We start from the raw sequence: 23,029 nt of genomic DNA on the forward strand, positions 1-23,029 counted from the left end.
GAGGTAAAATCCATAGCAGTCATTTTCTCATCAAGTTTTTCCTTTCATTTTCTTTTGGTACTTTACATTCAATATATTTTCATTAAAGAGAAGGTGTCACTGTTGATACCTCTTATACCTATTAGTGTGTGTTTTTCATTCATTGTAAGATGAAAACGAGGTATTAGCAGATGATGGTAGACACATCATACATGACATCTACATACTGGATGTGTGCAGAGATGACAGTTTTTTGTTTCCTGACTCTTAACGCTGTCTTGCAGAAGTAGGAAAGCAAATGAGGGAAGAGGTTATATGTAAAGATTCAAGGTTATATGTGACTGACATGGTTAACATTACGGGGTCCCAAATGTACCGGGCTGATGAAAAAAAAAAATTGTGGAATGCTGCTTGAAATGAAAGAATAAACTGAGGCATGTTGGTTGCTTTGACTCAAAAATTTCTTTAAAAGTGATCCTAGTGAGGATTTACTAATATCTTAGAGTTGAAAAAGAAACTGAAGATCTTTAGGTGTCAAAACCTTATGCAGTTAACGTTTCATAATTTTTGTAATTGAATCATTGCAGATGTTAATCCTTGTGAACAGGCTCATGGGCGCTATTTTTTTTTTTTCTCCCTCTCTTGAAATTCCACTAGATAGTAATACAAATAATTGCCCTGAGCATCTTTGTTGGTTAAAAAAAAAATCAGGAACTGACTTGCTTCCCAAGCCCCATCAACCTTTTGTGCTTACAGACCTACCTCTCTCTCTCCAAAATTCTTGCATTTGCTCCCTTCACCACTACACTCTTAAGCAGATTGAATTGTTCAGGTGACATTACACACCCCCTGCTGCAGACATACTTTCAGATGGAATCACTCGCCCTTCTCTCTGTTTAATCACACATGCCTTATTTTCTTGATAAAATCCCCTCTCTGCCTCAAATATCTTTCCTTCCACACCATACATTTGTAAGATCTTCCACAAAGCATTTCGATCAACCCTATCATGTGCTATCTTTAGAGATATAAATGCCTCAAATGAATCCTTCCATTTAAGTATTTTCACAAATTCTTCAGACACCCGAGCCACACACATCCTCTACCCATTCCTGAAACCACATTCTTCCACTCCAGTAAGATGCTCTCTGCATGCAACCATCCTTTCAGTCACCACTCTCCTATACAGCCAAAAAGCACTAATCTGTCTAATGCTCCAGCTACACTCAATGTCACCACCACTGCACATCACTGTCCTCCATAAGAGATGAATCGGGCCATTTTACTTGTAGCAACTACACAAACTAACTCTCAGACCCCCTTCACATACAGCGCAAACATTCAGCAAACGACAGCACCAAACATTTGCTCTCGCTCGTATTGTTGCAGAGACCCACATTAAGAGTATAGTATGATTAATGAGATCAGTTGTCTGATGGAAAACAGTAGAATAGCTTTCATGTACATAAATGAGGAAATGTTTAGAAAGCTGTTTTCTTGGTAGTGGCAGTATTAGAATAGCTTTCAATTGTATGGACGAGGAAATGTCTAGCAATCTGTTCTTTTTGTATGTAAAGCCAAAGCTAAGAAATGCAAAAAACTGGTAGAGTAGGAACACAGGAAGGTACCAGAATTTAGAGAACTGATTAAGAGGGGAAAGTTAGAAGCCTTGAATTTGCCCACCTTGGAAGGTAGAAGGATGGCCCCACCACAACTTAAAGTTTTTAAACCAGACTGTTGATGTTGACAGTGAACAGCCTTTGGAAAGATGTAGGGGTATGAACCAGAGATAATGGCATAATACCTAAGCATGAAGCTGGTGATCCAGCATCTTCATTAGCCTCACATATGCCATACAGTGTCGAATGCATTGTGGTAGTCCAGGTACAAACAGTCAACCCAGCCTTCCCATTTGTCTAAGATAGAGCTCATTTTCTCGTAGAAATCTAAGAGGTTGGTTAAATGTGATCTTTTCCTCTTAAAATGTTTGTGCAAATAGACAGTATTGTGAAAGCTTCTATAAGCAATTGTCATTACCTTCAGGTCCATTGAGTCAACAGCAGTAGAAATGTTGTACCATTAATAGTACCACTTGCACAAGTTACTGCATGATAATACTGTAATGGGAAACAATTTGAAGTTCTCATCAGCTAGGGAAGAGAAATTTAACCCAGTATACCTTCTTTTCCTGACCAAAATAATCTTCATCCATGAGTCTGTGACAGCAGTAGGTGACCAGATCTTGAAAGGTCAAGTGATGAATGGCTACTACAGAAACTTCATGCTAGGAAATGTAAGATAGAGATTGGAGGGGAAAAAAATGTATTGCTAGACTAGACTATGATTAACTAGATTGCGTGATGTAGTCTCCTGTGAGAATGGACCAAAGCTTTGAAACTGTAGAGATATTATCATGAAGAACCCATCTTCGTATGAGGTGTGGTTATAGATCTTGGCCATTGTTGAAACTATCCATTTCAAAATCAAAATTATCTTAAGCACATAGACAAGACGATCCGGATCTTCACCATACCTAGAAATGCTGCAAGTGCAAAGTCACCCTTAACAAAATTGTATTATGTTGGACGGGGAAAAAGTATTAAGAATCTTCTTGGCGTAAAGGAGCCCATCTTACCCTACCCCTGTGTGGAGTGCTGCACTGAGGTGAACACCCAAGACCCTGTTTATTAAGCTCATGGGAGAGGCTCGATGTTCTGCAAGATATAAACTCCCAAACGAAATATCTTCAGCGCCTTCTTCAGGCGGTATGAGATAATCCCAACATTGGGCGTCTGTCTAGCAGAAGTCTGCCTGCTGAGCACTTAAGAATTTTTTGGTTGTTTATGCATATCAAAGTTTGCAGAATTACTACGATTATCAAGTGTAATAGTTAATATAGGACATACTAAACGACCGGTCGTAATATTAAGGCGAATACGTCATTTGGCGACATATTCTCGCAACCCATTTGAAATGGCGACAGACTTGTGATGGGCGATATTTGAAGGACTGAACATCCCATTTAAGTGAAGTATATCCCATTGACTGTCCCAGAAGGGTGGTGGTGACCGATGAAGCCTATCTTCAACAACAGGACCCATCCCACCCCAACTATTATGGCAATATCGCAAATATGTTGTTAAGTTGGTTTATCATCAGTTAATAATGAATTTACGAGAGAATTATTTGATCCCAGGATATTTCCATTGTTGTCAAAGGCTATGTTTGTGACCTAAGCTGCTGGAAGTAGATATAGTTATTTCATGCTTGTATATGTTAATTTAGGATAACCAATTTGTTTATTTTCATTATTCGGCCACTGTGGTGTATTACGTTTCCCTAATGAATGAACGGAATTAATTGAAAGTTTTTGAATATAGAAAATCCATCCATCCATCCATCCCCCACAAAAAAAAAGATAAAAGCTGCTGGATGCGGCCATTTGAACCTAAAATGTATTTGAAAATATATAAATAGACCAAAAAACCGAAGTTTGAAGTAAGTTGGAGTGTAAATTTAGGCTCAATACTGAGAGGACGATTCGGAAAAAATTTAGTTTTGAGTATTGCAAAAAATAGAAATATATGAAAACTTCCTTTAACTCTCACCAAGAGCTGATATATATATATATATATATATATATATATATATATATATATATATATATATATATATATATATATATAAAATGTAATGCCTGTTCGTTAGGTTCATTCGAAAATAGACTTTTGGATTATTTTCAGCTTGTTCATTGGCAATTCTTTCTATTACTTCTTCATACGCTAAATGAAATAATTCTCAAAAAGTTGATAAAAGCATAATTACTCCCCAAGTATTAGAAGAAAGGAAGATTTAAGATTAAAATTAATTTTGGACGCACAATGGCTACGTAGGAAGACCGAAATCTTGGCGGCAAACGCTGCTTGTCTTATTTTTTTGGTGATTTAATGGACATTACAACCCCCAGGGACGCCATGTTCTCCCAGACCCCATGCAGGTTTGCAGGTACGTGTTTTGCCGACAATTGGATCGATGTTTAGATGGTGTAACAAAATATATGCTCATATAATGTGATTTAACCGCGTAACTTCTGATCACCAGGTGACCTCATCGTTCCCACTTGAGGTAAGGGGAAGACAGAGAATTGGAACGATGTGGTATACCGGGGTCGACGTGCTGTCAGTGGATTGAACTAGGGCACGTGAAGCGTCTGTGGTAAACCATGGAAAGTTGTGTGGGGCCTGGATGTGGAAAGGGAGCTGTGGTTTCGGTGCATTATTACATGACAGCTAGAGACTGAGTGTGAACGAATGGGGCCTTTTTTATGTTTTCCTGGCGCTACCTCGCTGACGCAGGAAACAGCGATGATATATAATACAGATTTATTTTTTTCCTGTTTTTGACCAGTTTTGCCATAGAATTGAAGGTCAAGCTAGGCCAGAGGTCAAAAACCATATTCGAGACGGTAATATTGCCGACATGACCAGGGCACCGTACTCCCGCCCGCCGGCCTTCCCTCCGCTCTCATGGCCGACCAAACGGGTCACAGTAACAACTGTGAAGTTTCCTTTATATGTACAGTGACAATTGTGAAGTTTCCTCTGTATGTACAGTGACAACTGAAGTTTCCTCTATATGAACAGTGACAACAGTGAAGTTCCTCCTATATGTATGTACAGTGACAACAGTGAAGTTCCTCCTATATGTATGTACAGTGACAACAGTGAAGTTTCCTCTATATGTACAGTGACGGCGGTGAACAGAACCACTTCAAACCTTTAATAATTTACTACAATACAAGGAAGAAAGTGTTCATGTACATTTCAGGGCTTTACAGTAGGTACTGAAGACTGTATTATCTTAATACCTTATCTTTCTTATCAGTGTTGTTTGGAGAATGATAATAAACATGGAAACGGTAGAAGTACTTCTGTTTTTGTACGAAATTGTACATTTGTGCTGGAATCTAATTGTCATTACCTGTTTGTACTGTTTGGGGGAGGGCGTTGTACACTCTTGGAGGCCCCATCTCTTGTACTGTACAGGGAGGGTGTTGTACACTCGTGGGGCTCCATATATATATATATATATATATATATATATATATATATATATATATATATATATATATATATATATATGTATTTTACACAATCGCTGTTTCCCGCGTCAGCGAGGTAGCGCCTGGAAATAGACGTAGAATGGCCCATCCACACACACACACACACACACACGCGTATATATATATATATATATATATATATATATATATATATAAAACTTGGACTCCGTCAGTCCTGCTCCTCCTGTATTACCACACTGCTCACACAACAGGTATCATTTGCCCTTTGTTCTCGTCAGGTATTTCGACGTGTTCTCTCCACCCCCTACCCCAAAGGGGCCCAATTGGACCCGAAGCACCCTGCCTGGCTGACTTCCCAGTTTCTATGTTTTAACATAATAACTCGAGAATGGAGTTGCGATATTTCTTTCTTTCCTCGAACACCCAAGCTTTGAAATTCCCTACCTCCTCTTGTTTTCTCTCCCCATATTCTATAACCTTTATTCTTTTACGTGTCAGTTGTACGAGCACCAGAAGAGGCTTGATTTATTGATATTTTTTCATATTTCAACTTAGGCAGCCATTGATTTTTTTCTACCAATTCGGCCCTTAGACATAGAAGACGAAAATATGTTATCAGTTTGCCTCGCACCGCATATATTTCACTTGCATTAGCGAGGTAACGCCAGGAGCAGACGAAGAAAGGTCAAATCCACTCGCTTCCATTCACTAGCTGCCATGTGTAATGCACCGAAACCACAGCTCCCTATCCGCATCCAGGCCCCACAGACCTTTCCATTGTTTACCCTGGCTGCTTCACATGCCCTGGTTCAATCCATAGACAGCACATCGACTGCAGTATACCACACTTCATTCCAATTTATTCTATCCCGTGCACGCCTCTCACCCTCCTGGATGTTCAGGACCCGATCGCTCAAATTCTTTTCCGCTCCATCCTCCCTCCTCCAGTTTGGTCTCCCACTTCTCGTTCCCTCCACTTCTGACACATTAATCCTCTTTGTTAATATTTCCTCACTCATCCTCTCGATTTGTCCAAACCATTTCAACCTAACCTCTTCTGCCAATAGGAACCATCTTACTCATATGAGTCCGTTACACCAGTATGCTCAGCATCAAGGTACAATGCCGTTGTCTGTTTAAAGTGACATTGTACAGAGCCATGGCACAGTTGAGAGTACGCAAACGCGCGCGCGTGTGCAGGACATTAGACTAAATTTAAAGAAACCGGATCCAAGTTAGGGTTCGAACAGGTTCGTTCTCGGCAGAAAACCATTTAGGCGGAGGCTGCGCTGAGTGCGACCCGAGTTCACATTGCTGGGTTCAACCAGAGTAGAGACGGCTTGTCTCCCCCCCCCCCCCCCCCCCACACACACACACACACACACACATCACAAGTAGCCACTCACGAAGCCACGGTCGGATTTCAGCGTCGTAATCCTCCTAGTCCACCATGGCCATTATCGGTCAAGTTATATCGGTAATAACCCGATGTCATTCCGGACCATCGGGGGTCGTTAATCATGTTGGAGAATAAGAGGTTCAAATGTTGGTCCCATAGCGGACTTGTCAGCTCTGGCCAATCCTCATGATGAATGTCGTTCTTGTTTTGATAGTATGATGTAATGAGGTGAATTGGCTCAATTGAATAAGTTGTAACAATGACAAAAAGTATATATGTATATATATATATATATATATATATATATATATATATATATATATATATATATATATATATATATATATATATATATATATATATATATATATATATATATATATATTCCTATGAGTCCACGGGGATAATGAAACACGATAAGTTCCCAAGTGCACTTTCGTGTAATGATCACATCATCAGGGGAGACACAAGAGAGAGTGAAATGTAAGAATATAAGTCAGTTGATATACATCGAATGTACGTAGATGTACATACTTAATTCAATCGATGTCCAGGAATTTGATACGAGTGTGGAAAAACACACTTGATAACGAATATTTAATCATATATACTTCGTTATCTGTCTAAAATTAGCATTACTGATATCATCTTTGAGATAATGGATCATTCCTCTGTGTTATTTTCATTCCTCTTGTGTTATTTTTCCCCTCTGAGTCAAACATAAGCTTCAGAAATAAATCTGATGTTGGCTTTAGGCCATCAAAATACATATGGTGGGCCCCAGCCATCAAAATACATATGGTGGGCCCCAGCCATCAAAATACATATGGTGGGCCCCAGCCATCAAAATACATATGGTGGGCCCCAGCCATCAAAGTACATATGGTGGGCCCCAGCCATCAAAATACATCTGGTGGGCCCCAGCCATCAAAATGCATGTGGTGGGCCCCTGCCATCAAAATACATATGGTGGGCCCCAGCCATCAAAATACATATGGTGGGCCACAGCCATCAAAGTACATATGGTGGGCCCCAGCCATCAAAATACATCTGGTGGGCCCCAGCCATCAAAATGCATGTGGTGGGCCCCTGCCATCAAAATACATCTAGTGGGCCCCAGCCATCTAAATACATCTGGTTGGCCCCAGCCATCAAAATACATCTGGTGGGCCCCAGCCATCAAAATACATCTGGTGGGGCCCCCAGCCATCAAAATACATCTGGTGGGCCCCAGCCATCAAAATACATCTGGTGGGCCCCACAAAAATAAATCTATGATGTTAGTCAAATGTTCTCCTCCTCCTCCGCCCTACCTCCTCCTCCTCCCTCACCTCCTCCTCCCCAGCTAGCAACAACGGTAGTGTTGCCAACTTGGCAGAGCAGCCCATTCGTACTCCGCGTTAGAATTGCGATTCCATTGGTTACATTTGGTGATTAGCGATTGTATTTGTTACATTTAGTGATTAACGATTGTATTTATTACATTTAGTGATTAGCAATTGCATTTACTGCATTTAGTGATTAGCGATAGGGAATAGGGGAGAAAGAATACTTCCCACGTATTCCCTGCGTGTAGTAGAGGGCGACTAAAAGGGGAGGAAGCGGGGGCTGGAAATTCTCCCCTCCATGAATTTTTAATTTCTAAAAGTTAGGAACAAAAGAAGGAGCCAAGCGAGGAGTGCTCGCCTTCCTTGGAGGCTCAGGCTTGTGTTTCTCGTTGTATTGAGACCAAAAAGGCACGAAAGGAGAGATAAATAGCATGTTTGAGGAGTTTTGAATGTTCGGCGCCTGAACATGCAGGAGGGTATGAGGCATGCACGGGACGTGAATCGAAACTCAGGGGGCGACGTGCTGTCCTGCCACTGGACTGAACGGGAGTGTATGAAGCGGTCAGCTTAAACCATGGAAGTATCTGTCTGGCCTGGTTGTAGATAGTGGGTTATGGCTTATTCATTGCATCTCGAGAATGGATACGAGGCAATTAGGCGATGTCTTCATCTGTACCTGACGCTACCTCGCTAACGCTGGAATCTGCGAACAGTATGAGATAAACACACATATGAATGTATAACATACAAACCTCCAACAGCCAGGATCGAACCTGGGACCCCTGCGTAGCAGGCGGGAATACGGATATATATATATATATATATATATATATATATATATATATATATATATATATTTATACATCGGTTTCTCGCGTCAGCGAGGTAGCGCCAGGAAACTGACAAAGAATGGCCCATCCACTCTTATGCACATATATATATACATAATCGCCCACATGCACATATACATACATATACATATCAGCATATTCATACTTGCCATCATCCATTCCCGGGGCTACCCCGCCTCACAGGGAAACAGCATCTGTAATTTTTAAATACTGCATCGTCTGTTTTTGGTATGGTAGCTGTAAAACGTTTTCCTATATTCCCTCGTAGGCTCAGTCCTTTTTTTTTTAAACGCTACCTCGCTAACGTGGGAAATGGCGAATAGTTTAATATATATATATATATATATATATATATATATATATATATATATATATATATATATATGTATATATATATCTCCTCACGTCGTTGAAAACTTCTTGAATTAGACTAAAACTAATTTTCCAAGTGAGGGTAGATTACGGGTAGATCACCGGTAGAAGATTGATCTTGGAAACCCAGTAGATAGAAATGATGAGAAACAGAGATAAATGATGCATTGTTATGGCTATATATATATATATATATATATATATATATATATATATATATATATATATATATCGTGTGTGTGTGTGTGTGTGTGTGTGTGTGTGTTGAGTTGGCACCACTGGTGGGTGAGGGAGGGAGGGAGCCGCCAGCCAGGCAGCCAGTCGACCAGCCAGCCAGTCGACACAGGTACTGTGTGAGAGAAGGGCGCGGAACCACGCCTCCGTCGCTGTGATGCGGGATTACTGTGTACAGTGAGGTGGATCATGCGTACCGGTGAGGTTATGATACGCATTGCGTAGTGGCCACTATGACCGCAGACACGTCGGCCAGCGCGAGCGTCAACATGGGTAGGAAGGGCGAGAAGGAGGTCATCCACTCGGGGCACTTCATGGTCTCGGACTTCGAGGCGGATGCCCAAGACGACGAGGAGAACGTCCTCCTCGAAATCCCCGGCGACATCTACGCCAACCTGAACGACCTGGCGGCTCAGAACGGCCTGGAGGACGACGAGGGAGTCATCACCTACGCCAAGAAGAGCCGGGCGGCCACCAGGATCGAGACGGTCAGCATTGACAGCTCCCTGACCAAGCTTTTCAACGCCATGTCCATAGCCTACAGGTACGGTGGGGGGGTGTCCACCACCACCTCTTATCTATCGAAGCCTCCTTCTATCTATCCTCCTCGATAGATCGAGATCTATCGTGAAATGGTCGCGATCTATGAGGATTAATGGGATTGATCGCGAACCGTCTCATTGAATAGGGGGAGGGGGGTTGAGCTGGTCGGTGGTGGTGGGGTTAAGGAGGGAGGGGTTAGAGTGGTGGTGGTGGGGCGAGAGGAGAAAGTGGTGTGTGGTGAGGACACCCCACACCACGATCATGCTTGGTGGGTGATTACCGTGGTGTGTGGTGTGGACACCCCACACCACGATCATGCTTGGGGGGGTGATTACCGTGGTGTGTGGTGTGGACACCCCTACACCACGATCATGCTTGGGGGGTGATTACCGTGGTGTGTGGTGTGGACACCACACACCACGATCATGCTTGGGGGGTGATTACCGTGGTGTGTGGTGTGGACACCCTACACCACGATCATGCTTGGGGGGTGATTACCGTGGTGTGTGGTGTGGACACCACACACCACGATCATGCTTGGGGGGTGATTACCGTGGTGTGTGGTGTGGACACCCCACACCACGATCATGCTTGGGGGGTAATTACCGTGGTGTGTGGTGTGGACACCCCACACCACGATCATGCTTGGGGGGGTGATTACCGTGGTGTGTGGTGTGGACACCCCACACCACGATCATGCTTGGGGGGTGATTACCGTGGTGTGTGGTGAGGACACCCCACACCACGATCATGCTTGGGGGGTGATTACCGTGGTGTGTGGTGAGGACACCCCACACCACGATCATGCTTGGGGGGTGATTACCGTGGTGTGTGGTGTGGACACCCCACACCACGATCATGCTTGGGGGGTGATTACCGTGGTGTGTGGTGAGGACACCCCACACCACGATCATGCTTGGGGGGTGATTACCGTGGTGTGTGGTGTGGACACCCCACACCACGATCATGCTTGGGGGGTGATTACCGTGGTGTGTGGTGAGGACACCCCACACCACGATCATGCTTGGGGGGTGATTACCGTGGTGTGTGGTGTGGACACCCCACACCACGATCATGCTTGGGGGGGTGATTACCGTGGTGTGTGGTGTGGACACCACACACCACGATGATGACGAGGGGTTGATTACCATATCATGATTACTCTGGGTGAAGGGGATTGGTTGGGGGAGTACCTGTGACTAACACGTTTAGGGAAGTACCTGTGACACACGTTTTGGGAAGTACCTATGACTAACATTTAGAAAGCACTTGTGACAGTAATACGTTTTGGGAAGTACCTGTGACAGTAACACTCGGGAAGTATCTGTGAAAGTAACACATTTAGAAAGTACTTGTAATAGTAACGCATTTAGGAAGTGCTTGTGACTAACATGTTTTGGGAAGTACTTGTGATAGTAATACATTTAGGAAGAGCTTGTGACAGTAACACGTTTTGGGAAGTACCTGTGACAGTAACACATTTAGGAAGTACTTGTGACTAACACTTTCAGGAAGTGCTTGTGACAGTAACACGTTTTGGGGAGTACTTGTGACTAACATATTTAGGAAGTGCTTGTGACAGTAACACATTTAGAAAGTATTTGTGAGAGTAACACACTTTGGGAAGTACTTGTGACAGTAAGACATGTAGAAAGTATTTGTGACAGTAACACATTTAGGAAGTGCTTGTGACATAACACGTTTTGTTAAGTACTTGTGACAGTAACACATTTAGGAAGTGCTTGTGACAGTGACACGTTTTGGGAAGTACTTGTGACAGTAACACATTTAGGAAGTGCTTGTGACAGTAACACGTTTTGGGAAGTACTTGTGACAGTAATACATTTGGGAAGTGCTTGTGACAGCAAGACATTTAGGAAGTGCTTGTGACAGTAACACATTTAGGAAGTACATGTACCAGTAACAAGTTTTGGGAAGTACTTGTGACAGTAGCACATTTAGGAAGTACTTGTGACAGTAACATATTTAGAAAGTACTTGTGACAGAAATGCTTTAGAAAAGTACTTGTGACTAACACATTTCATGGGATGTGGCTGAAGGCTATGTCATCTGTGTAGTTATGTTTCTTGGTTAAACAAGGAAACGTCTTTTGTTCGTTGATATAAAGAAGTCTCATATGTATATGACGTCAGAATCGTGATTGAGTCATTAATGGATTATGTTAATTTCTTGCTAATTTTGATTAACTCGGGTTGATCATGAGCATCATGCAGCCTGACAGAGCTCAGACCAGCTCTGAAAGCTAGACCAGAGTGTTTCGAATCATTGAAACCTACCTGGAATGTATTTATTACATTTTTAGATAATTGAAGACTGCCGAGTAATCTCTTTATTGATATATGTGGTGGTTGACAATTAATTTCCTGGAACCATAGTGCCAGAACTGCTGTTGTGGAATGTCGTTTGCTTTTCGCTTTCATATTACCCATATGGTAGACCTTACTGCACTGACTGATCAAAATTTTAAAGGTTTTCTGTTTTACTGACATATGAATGTTTCAGTTACTATTGTGTTATATCCCTTTAAAACCAGACTTTGCATTCTTTAAGTTGTCTTGAATGATTTGAGTTTTTTGGTTTAAAAATGATTTTATTCAAATTTATATCCATTAGCTGATGTATATGCTGATATATATGTATTTTTTGATTATACGTAATCACTGTTTCCCGCATCAGTGAGATAGCACCAGGAACAGAGTATAATTTCTACAAGGAGTGAAGAAATGCAAGGGCGCATACAAATGGCATGTTTGCTGCTGCAGTTACACATAATCACAATTCATGTGTGGAATAAGAAATAAGATTGGTGAGCCCCGAGAGCATGTAGCTCCCATGAATGGTGTTTGAAATTATTTCAGTGATGGTTTACAGCTATTTATGTTTCTCAGAACTATATTTTTAATGTGGGTGATGGTTAGGCAATATCGTAAATTGTGAATATATGTGCACACCTTGTGTATCAAATTTTGAGACTTGAGTTGGGTATTTTTGTTGAGTGCATATTTAAAATGTTCCAATAGAATATTAGTTTGATATCTTGAAAGCATGTTTAGGATAAACTTGTCTTGCAACTGTAATTGTTTCAGTAGTGAGAAGAACCATGAAGTTGAGGGAAAATGTAGTGGAGTGAATTAAGGTAAAAAAGCTGTGGTGAAAATAAAAGAACTCATGAAAACCTCACGTAGTTTGCTCTTGGGGTTTGGATTTACTGTAAATTTCAGTATTAATAATAGTTGCAGTTGACCAATGATGTTAATCATCTTGTGTTTCTTAGCACGTTGATATATGCACTTGCATCCATGCGAATATGACTTTTGATGTACCAATACTCAAAAACCTTATTAAATCTTTCTGTTTCGTCAATTGTGAGTCATTTTATGAATTATAATCACTTAAAAGAGTACGGTTTGCTCATGAACTTTCAGATGAGAATTATTCAAACATTCATCACTTAAATGCACATTTTTTATATGGCTGCACAGCATTAGGCTGTATCATAATTACATTTTAGAAATGATATTGAAGATAAAGTGAATATCTGTTGACAAGAAATGTTGGGGGAGGTTTTCATAGGTTTTATTGATTTCTTGAAATAGTTTTCTTTACGTTTACATTAGTTAAGACTAATTTCTCAGACCTTCATATCCCTCCCTGCTGTTAGCGTATTTAACGTCTTAGCATAAAACCATGATCGCAAATACTCTTCAAAAATGTTTTTATGTTCTCTTTATGGTATCTTACCATTGTTAAAGAAAGTTCATTGTGTTACAATGCCGAATTTGCAGCAGTTCTGGTATTTATGACTGGTTGATAGATTATTTTGACTAAAATAGTATTATACCATTTGATTTTCTTGGAAGAATGAATCCTGATGAATAGTTATGTATGTAGTATTTTTTGATTTAGTGAGGGTAGGGTAGGTTAAGATTAGTTTGGTTAGGAAAATACATTGAAAGTGGAAATGATGCCAAACCTAACATGACCTAGTTGATTACAATAACAGTATCACTATTTTTTTTTTCTCTGTGTGTGCATCATATTAATCAGATTCTATTTTTATAAGTAGAAAAAAAATATGTAAGACTTTTCGTACTTTACTATATTGAGATCAGGTTTTCGTGTGCAGGGATACGTAAAGTTGGGTTGGGCGGGGTAGTGCGAGAGTAATGGTAGGATAGATTAGGGAGGGCAAGGGTAGCTCACATAGAATAGGGAGGATGAATTTAGGTAGCAGTGGATTGAGCTGGGTTTGGTAGGGAAGGATTAGTTTTTATCATGTATGTTAGTTATTTAGATATCCCAAACTTGACCATGTTATGCAGAAAAAAGTTGTATACAGTGGTCATGAGATTCAAATTTCACTATCTCAGACCTCTGATCAGCATTTCCTTGGTGGTATCTGCACATGCCTAGGTACGGATTGCAAGATTGTAATGTCTAAAGATTTATCAGCATTCACATTTAATGAGAAACATCATTTTATTAAGAAAATATCACACATACCCATGAGAATGATATTTGTACATGACATGCGTGCCTTGATCCTCTTTAATGTGATATGTGATATTTAACCTGTTAAGTAGTCTTTAGAAGGTAATTTGTAGTAGAAATTTCTAAGGGAAATGAAATTTAAACCTTCCCAGAACTTTCTGTGTTGGAAATTGATACACTTTTTGTAGTGCATGAAAGTTTGTAAATATATACTTGTTTGCAAGATAAAGATTAAGTGTGTATTACGTATATAAACTGCTCAGAATTATAAGATATGAACTAAAGTACCATGTAATTGTTCACCAGTTGGAAAGTTATAAAATGGTTATGTACAAAATAAGTTTTATCATAGGAACACAACAGGTTACTTTTCCCTCAACATATACTGTATGGAGCTTAATGCCCAGATGTGTGGAGTGTTGAAACAACCATCCATGTCAAATTACCTGTTTCCTCACTGAACTTGCTAGATTGACTAGAACCAAGCTTTTCAGGGAGGGTTGATGTTAGAAGGAAGACAAAAAAAAAAAAAAATCTACCCTTGCCATTACATCTAAAGACCTTTCTTGTAGACACATATTTCCAAGCGAGAGTATGGGCCTTTTCGTCCTGGGACAACCTTTTAGGACCCATGGTTAGTTATTGGTTGAGGGGAAAATATCACCCAGAACACAAATGCAGAAAGCATCACTAAACACAAGGACAGCATACAAAAGTTGCATCCCTGAGCCCGCAGATCTTATTAGCTGACTTCTAAGACAACTGTGCTGCCAGATGTACAGTATCCCTACCAGAAATGAGTTGTATGATTTGTTCCATAAATAGAACCCAATGCATGAAAGCCTTTTGAACAGTAGTTGTTGGCTTTTTTGTTTTTTACATGCAGGGTGGGCGAAAGGCATTGGCTTTTTTTTTTTTTATCATGCAGGGTGGGCGAAAGGCATTGGCTTTTTTTTTTTTTTACATGCAGGGTGGGCGAAAGGCATTTGCTTTTTTGAACATGTAGGGTGCTGAAAGGCATGCACAGGGTAGAGTGAATTGGACTGATGTGGTCTAGAGGAGGTAGCATGCTGTCAGTGGACTGAACTATGGCATATGAAGCAGAAAGGTTTGTGGGACCCAGTTGTAGATAAGTGGCTGTGGTTTCGTTGCATTACTCATGACAGCTATAGAATTAATGTGAGCAAATGAGGCCTTTTTTCTTGTGTCTGTTCCTGATGCTACCTCTTTTATGTGGGAATGTGGCCTTTTTTTGTCTCTTTTCCTGGTGCTACCTCGCTGAAGCAGGGGTGGGTAGCAATGCTATTTCCTGTGTGGTGGGGTAGCAACAGAAATGGATCAAGGCAAGCAAGTACGAATATGTACATGTGTATCTATATGTATATGTCTGTGTATGTATATGTGTGTACATGTGCTTGTATGGGGGCCAAGTGAGGATGTTCCTAAAAGGCTCAGTCCTCTATTCTTAACGCTACCTCGCTTAACACAGGAGATGGCGAATAGTATGAAAAAAAAAATGTGTGTAGGTGTGTGTGTTTTTCATACATATTTGCCATTTCCCACAGTGAGATAGTGTCAAGAACAGATGAATGAGTCTCAGAGGGAAAAATCCTCACTTTGCCCATGTCTCTGTTCCTTCTTTTGGAAAGGTGAAACAGGAGGGGAGGATTTCCAACCCCCCCACTCCCACCCCTTTTAGCCTCCTTCTATGACACACAGGGAATACGTGGGAAGTAATCTTTCTCCCCTGTCCCTGGGATGATATATATATTTATATATATATTTTAGTAGATCACAGTGGTGCATGTGATCTAGTAGTTAGCATAACCATGAGGAGAATGAAGCACGATAAATTCCCAAGTGCACTTTTGTGTAATGATTACATCATCAGGGGAGATACAAGAATGAGATAGAGGACTTAGTCTGCTTATTTACAAGATAGAGGCGGAGCTAAGAAGTCATTGGTACACATGTGTTTCTGGTTGGTGTTGTTTGGGTCTGGCACTGTGCCTGTCATAAAATTTTATCATATGGACAAGACAGGGAACCATTAAAAATTTTGCCTACAACAAAGCTGTCCAGTTTGTATAGATGTCACTAATATTCATGTCACAGTTCTTTGTGGGTTTAATAAGAGAAGATTCAATGGTATTTCTCTTGGTCAAGGAGTTACAGTTAATAACTGAAGTAATGTTATTCCATAAATATCGCCACTAAAAACGCTGTGGTGTGGTTGGTTCCGTAGGAAAATGTGAAAGTGACTTGTATCAAACCTACCAGGATGTGATTGATGATGTTATATAGGTGTGTGATCTTCACCATCAAAGAGCCTAAGTAAGCATAGGAGCACCACTTTAGAGTCGGTGAGATTAAGGTGTGTGTGTAGAACAGCACGTGAAACCATCACGGTATATGGTACTGTATATAAGTTATGGTATGTTCATTAGGTAACCAGATCAGCCAATGCTGTTGCTGTCTCTATTTTTTTTTTTTTTTTTCTTTTTTTTTAGTAATGTGCATACATCTGTATTTCAAGATATTTTACCTACTTGGAATGTTTGGGTCCACTTTTTTTCAGGCCCTCATAATGAAGAGCAGTACTCAGGTTAGGAAAACAGTTATAAATGCTTTGACCTTTATCATGGGTAGTTTTATGTCTGAAATAATGGAGGATCTAAGGCATTCTTTTATATACTGTGTGTTCTCATCAATTCCACCCAAATCCCTTGAGTTTCCCTCTCAGGGTTTTTTTTTTTCTTTTTTTTTTTTTTTAAATCTATGATAAGACTGATTTAGCTTTTTATTTTTGAGCTTACATTTTAACTTCTTACCATAGTTTGTCTTTAAGCAAAGAAGTTTTAGCTAATTGATAAAGCCTTTTTTTTTTTTTTTTTTTTTATATTGGACTGCATTTCTCCAAGACTTGCCAGGTCAGGTGGGATATAGAGGTGCTTAGCCTCTTTTATTTAAGTCATCCTTCTCCCTTCTCTTTCTGGAAAGTTTACTCAAAAGTCCTTGCAAATGTTCTTGCCTTTTGTGAAACTTGTCCCTCGCTGACAGAGCATTTATTAAACCAAAGCTCAGAGGGAGAATTGTGGGATTTGCCTCCAAACAGCTTTCAGTTCGATGCAGTCCCTGATGTTAGAGCAACAGTGCAGATACCAGGCTGTGTCTTCTAATGCAAGAGAGCAGTTCAGGGTTTTACAATCTGTGGCCTTCTCGAATACCCTTTTTCTTCATGAGACCATCCTGAAGATCTTATAGAACTCTTGACTTGAAGAAGATTTTTCTTATTAATCCTATCAGTTTGAAAGAAAATGCACTGAGGATACTCTGCAAGTTCAAGACTGTTACTCCTGATCTTAAAAGGAATAGTTTTCAGGGGCTTTTGTGAGCCTCCCCTGCATATCTGAGAAGGAATAGGTTTAAAGCATCTAAGCCTGAGTCTGCTAGAGGCAGGGTTGCCTTTTTAAGGTACAGTAGTCCTTCCAAGGCAGTTGAGGTGGATATGCAAGTAGGATTTCTGAATTACAGTTCCTTGCTGCTAAGGGACGAACATCAGAACTTTGAAGACTTTTGTAGGTCTGTGAAATGGATGTATATAATTTTAAAAGTAAATCTCAACACCCCTGCCAAGAAAAAATATGAGGACCGCTCCTGACTTGGCATTGGCCAGTTTTTATCAACACTTGTTGTGGTAAAAAAAAAAATCAAACAGAAAAAGACTGATCTTTAGATCTGTCTTTTTTTAAGCACTCACCTGCTGAAACATAGGTTCAGTTTCACAATTTTATAGAGTTTCTGGTAGACCTTACATTTAAACAACAGGACTGTCGGGTATGACTTAAAGGATGTTTATTGGCACATTGTGTTGCACCTGGATGAGAAAGTTTTTGACTTTCAGAGCGAGTTCACTGATCTGGCAGTTTAAGGTGACACCCATTGGCATATACATATTCTCCCAGTGTTTTTCTGCATTGGTCTCAAATAGTTCTGGTTTACCGTGATGATTTTTCTTTTTGTTATATTAGTTTCACTTAAGAGGAATGTATCAGACAAAGGCTGCACAACCTAAGCACCTTTCAGGAAGAGAGTTTCATTATTGACCAAAACAAAACCTGCTCATTTTCCAGCAGCTCCCCCAAAAAAGGCGTGGACTATGTAAATATTCTAAGTGCCCTAAAATCCCAGACGTTGGCATCCTGATGTCATCTAGAACAAATTATGAAGTCTTTGAAGAGCACAGCCCCAGGAATTTTCGAATCCATCATATATTAGGCCAATGAAGAGATCATTGTATAAAGGCAAGGGGTATAAAGTTGCATGTTCAAACTACAGAGGTATGAGTTTGTTGAGTGTACCTGGTAAGTTGTATGGGAAAGTGGTGATTGAGAGGGTGAAGGCATGTACAGAGCATCAGACCAGGGAGGAGTAGTGTAGTTTCAGAAGTGGTAGAGGATGTGTGGATCAGCTGTTTACTTTGTAGAATGTGCGTGAGAAATACTTAGAGAAACAGAAGGATTTGTATGCAACATTTATGAATCTGGAGAAAGCATTTGATGGGGTTGATAGAGATGTCTTTCTGAAAATTTTGTAAATATGTGGTGTGGGAGGAAAGCTGCTAGTAGCAGTGAGAAGTTTATATTAAGGGACTAAGGCATGCGAGTAGTAGTTGGTAAGCAGCCAACAACCAGGGAATAATGTAACCAGTATTGAGTATCGGGAGGGTTAGTGATGGCTGTGTAGTGAGCCAACACTTGAGTGGTTGTTGAGTTGCACTCGTCTGACCCAGGTAGCTGTCTTTTCTTTTAGTCTCACCCACACATAGACTGCTGGCATTCTGTTCACAAACGTACAATCTCTCCTTGTCTTATATAAACGACAACAGTTAACTTGAACAACTCATTCTTCGTAACTCTAGATTTTCCTGAGGTGAGCACTATGCACTAGCTCTGCCTTTTGGCAAAACGGTGGAAGTAGATAGAAGTAGTAGGTAGGAACATTTAGGCGGGAGCATTGGGTAGGAACAGTAGGGAGGAGCCTCTGCAAACACTTCGCTAGAGTTACCCTCTGCTGGTGGCCTGTTAAGGGCGAGGCACTAAAGGCTAAGAGTGGCGCTGAAATTCACTAGTTTTAGAGAATTTGTTGCTGTGAACACCTCCTTGAGGGGGTCTACAGAGGGAACAGGCCTCTAGAGATAAAGATAGATAGGTAAGGCATGTATACGACTAATAAGGGAGGCAAGTGAGTTGTTCCTGGAGAAGGATGGTCTGTGCAGGGGTGTGTGATGTCGCCAATGTTGTTTGATTTGTTTGTGGATGGGGTGATTAGGGAGGTAAATGCAAGGGTGTTGAGGAGAGTGATGAGTATGCATGGAAAGTGAATCTGTTGTTTCCTGAAGACGCAATATTGGAGGCAGATTTGAGTGAGAAGCTGCAAAAGTTATGGTCTGTCAGAGTTTTCGAGAGTATGCACTGTAAGGAAGTTGAGAGTAAATTTGAATAAAAGCAAGGTTATTAAGTTTAACAGGGCAGAGAGACAGGTGAGCTAAGTGGGAGTTTGCATGGAGAAAATTTGGAGGAAGTGGAGTGTATTACATATGTGAGAGTGGACATGACAGCAAATGGAACCACGGTTGTGGAAGTAAGTGAGAGGGTGGATGAGGGACAAAGGTTCTGGGAGAAATGAGTAATGTGTAGAATGAGGGGTCGTTATCTGGGAGGGCAAAGATGGGTATGGTTAAAGGTATAGTAGTCCTAACAGTGTTTTGTGGATTTGAGGCATGGGCTGTAGATGAAGAGGTGTGGAGGAGGGTGGATGTGTTGGAAATTAAATGTTAAAGGACAGTGTGTAGTGTGAAGGGATTTGATCAAGTAGTTGATGATAAAAGGGTAATAAAGAGGTTTGGTAATATAAAGAGTGTGTTTGAGAGAAGGGAAGAGAGTGTATTGAAATAAACATATGAAGGGAGTGAGTGAGGAGAGGTTGACAAAGACAATATATGTGTCGGAAGTGGAGGAGCTAGGAGAAGTGGGAAACCAAATAGTAGATGGAAGGATGGAGTGAAAAAAATTTTGTGTGTTTGGGACCTGAATGTGCAGGAGGGTGAAAGGCATGCACAGGATAGATTGAACTGGGGCGAATTGGTATACAGGGGGCGACCTGCTCACAATGGACTGAACCAGGGTATATGAAGCAACCGGGGGAAAACAATGGAAAGTTTGGTAGGACCTGGTTGTGGATTGGAAAGCTGTGGTTTTGGTGCATGACACATGACAGCTAGAGACTGAGTGTGAACGAATGTGGCCTTTGTTGTCTTTTCCTGGCACTACCTCGCTGGAGGGGGTGGGGATGCTGTTTCCTGTGTGACGGGGTGGCGACGGGAATGGATAAAGGCAGCAAGTATGAATATGTACATGTGTGTATATGTATGTGTACGTTGAAATGTATATGTATGTATATGTGCATGTATGGGTGTTTATGTATATGTATGTGTATTTGATGGGCTGGGCCATTCTTCGTCTGTTTCCTTGCGCTATCACGCTAACGCGGGAAACAGCGATTAAGTGTAAAGATAATTGTATTTCTTTTAAGGATAAAAAAAACTCGGTTACAATTAAGATTGTCCCCAGTTACAGTACCTGCCTTGATGGTCTATTAATATGTCATAAACCAGTTTGTGTACTGCGCCAAAGAACCTAACCTTGTGGACAAAGACGACCCCCACCTACATGGTTGGCGAGCGGGCGGTGCTAAAGCTGTGATGTCCTCTCTCTCTCTCTCTCTCTCTCTCTCTCTCAGCACTTTGCGTGCTTGAGCCCATACATTGATAAGAAATACCTTGTTTTTTCAGTGAGTTAGTATTTCTATTTGTGTTTAAAGGACTGACTGGGGGCCCCGTTTCTGATGTATATATACATAGAGGAATGTTGTGGGGGGGTTTTAAAGTGACACGTTCATAGTGTAAAAATAGATAGACTGGATGACATGAGTTCTTTCATCTGCATACGTTTAAGAAGTCTGGACATGTGTGTGTGGTGACTATTGATGTTTAAGAAGTCTGGACTTGTGTGTGTGGGGACTATTAATGGGAGCAGTATTCCCGTGTTTACATTAAGCACGGTTATGTAAGCGTGATCATGTTAATGAGAGGGAACGCCAATCAGTCTCCCAAACTGCTTGCTGCCAGCATTTTATCTTTCGTCTTCACGGCTTTCACCGATGACTGCTTGCGTGGCGCTCGCCTGCAGGCAGACACGTACAGAACCGCTAGGCTAACTAATGAAGCGGCCAATTGTTGGTGTCATTCCGGTTTTAAATGCTATGTTCGCTAACATTTGTTCTTGGCGCTTGGCCTTAATTATTTGATACGAGCGTATATATATATATATATATATATATATATATATATATATATATATATATATATATATTTTTTTTTTTTTTTTGTCGCTGTCTCCCGCGTTTGCGAGGTAGCGCAAGGAAACAGACGAAAGAAATGGCCCAACCCCCCCCATACACATGTATTTACATACGTCCACACTCGCAAATATACATACCTACACAGCTTTCCATGGTTTACCCCAGACGCTTCACATGCCTTGATTCAATCCACTGACAGCACGTCAACCCCGGTATACCACATCGCTCCAATTCACTCTATTCCTTGCCCTCCTTTCACCCTCCTGCATGTTCAGGCCCCGATCACACAAAATCTTTTTCACTCCATCTTTCCACCTCCAATTTGGTCTCCCTCTTCTCCTCGTTCCCTCCACCTCCGACACACATATTCTCTTGGTCAATCTTTCCTCACTCATTCTCTCCATGTGCCCGAACCATTTCAAAACACCCTCTTCTGCTCTCTCAACCACGCTCTTTTTATTTCCACACATCTCTCTTACCCTTACGTTACTTGATCAAACCACCTCACACCACATATTGTCCTCAAACATCTCATTTCCAGCACATCCATCCTCCTGCGCACAACTCTATCCATAGCCCACGCCTCGCAACCATACGAAATTGTTGGAACCACTATTCCTTCAAACATACCCATTTTTGCTTTCCGAGATAATGTTCTCGACTTCCACACAATGTTCTCGACTTCCACACATTCTTCAAGGCTCCCAGGATTTTCGCCCCTTCCCCCACCCTATGATCCACTTCCGCTTCCATGGTTCCATCCGCTGCCAGATCCACTCCCAGATATCTAAAACACTTTACTTCCTCCAGTTTTTCTCCATTCAAACTTACCTCCCAGTTGACTTGACCCTCAACCCTACTGTACCTAATAACTTTGCTCTTATTCACATTTACTCTTAACTTTCTTCTTTCACACACTTTACCAAACTCAGTCACCAGCTTCTGCAGTTTTTCAAATGAATCAGCCACCAGCGCTGGATCATCAAGCGAACAACAACTGACTCACTTCCCAAGCTCTCTCATCCACAACAGACTTCATACTTGCCCCTCTTTCCAAAACTCTTGAATTCACCTCCCTAACAACCCCATCCATAAACAAATTAAACAACCAGGGAGACATCACACACCCCTGCCGTAAACCTACATATATATATATATATATATATATATATATATATATATATATATATATATATATATATATGTATATATATATATATATATATATGGCGTCCTAGCCTCGTCCCTTCGATGTATATCAACTGACTTATATTTCTCTCGTGTGTCCCCTGATAATGTGATTATT

The 23,029-nt window shown here is 41.0% G+C and overlaps 1 protein-coding gene across 6 annotated transcripts in view; it reads left to right on the plus strand.

Moving 5' to 3' along the window:
• Nucleotides 1–9,334: 9,334 nt before the first annotated feature.
• Nucleotides 9,335–23,029, plus strand: part of Mondo (MLX interacting protein mondo) — a 137,689-nt gene continuing 123,994 nt past the window's right edge. For 3 of the 6 annotated variants that reach the window (XM_071685069.1, XM_071685073.1, XM_071685072.1), the window contains exon 1: nt 9,335–9,790. In XM_071685069.1, the coding sequence (XP_071541170.1) occupies nt 9,480–9,790 (311 nt within the window). In that variant the 5' untranslated portion in view covers nt 9,335–9,479. The remainder of the gene's footprint in view (nt 9,791–23,029) is intronic. The other 3 variants (XM_071685071.1, XM_071685075.1, XM_071685074.1) reach the window with 1 other exon arrangement.

The sequence above is a fragment of the Panulirus ornatus genome, chromosome 39 (assembly GCF_036320965.1).
Source record: "Panulirus ornatus isolate Po-2019 chromosome 39, ASM3632096v1, whole genome shotgun sequence".
Taxonomy (NCBI): domain Eukaryota; kingdom Metazoa; phylum Arthropoda; class Malacostraca; order Decapoda; family Palinuridae; genus Panulirus; species Panulirus ornatus.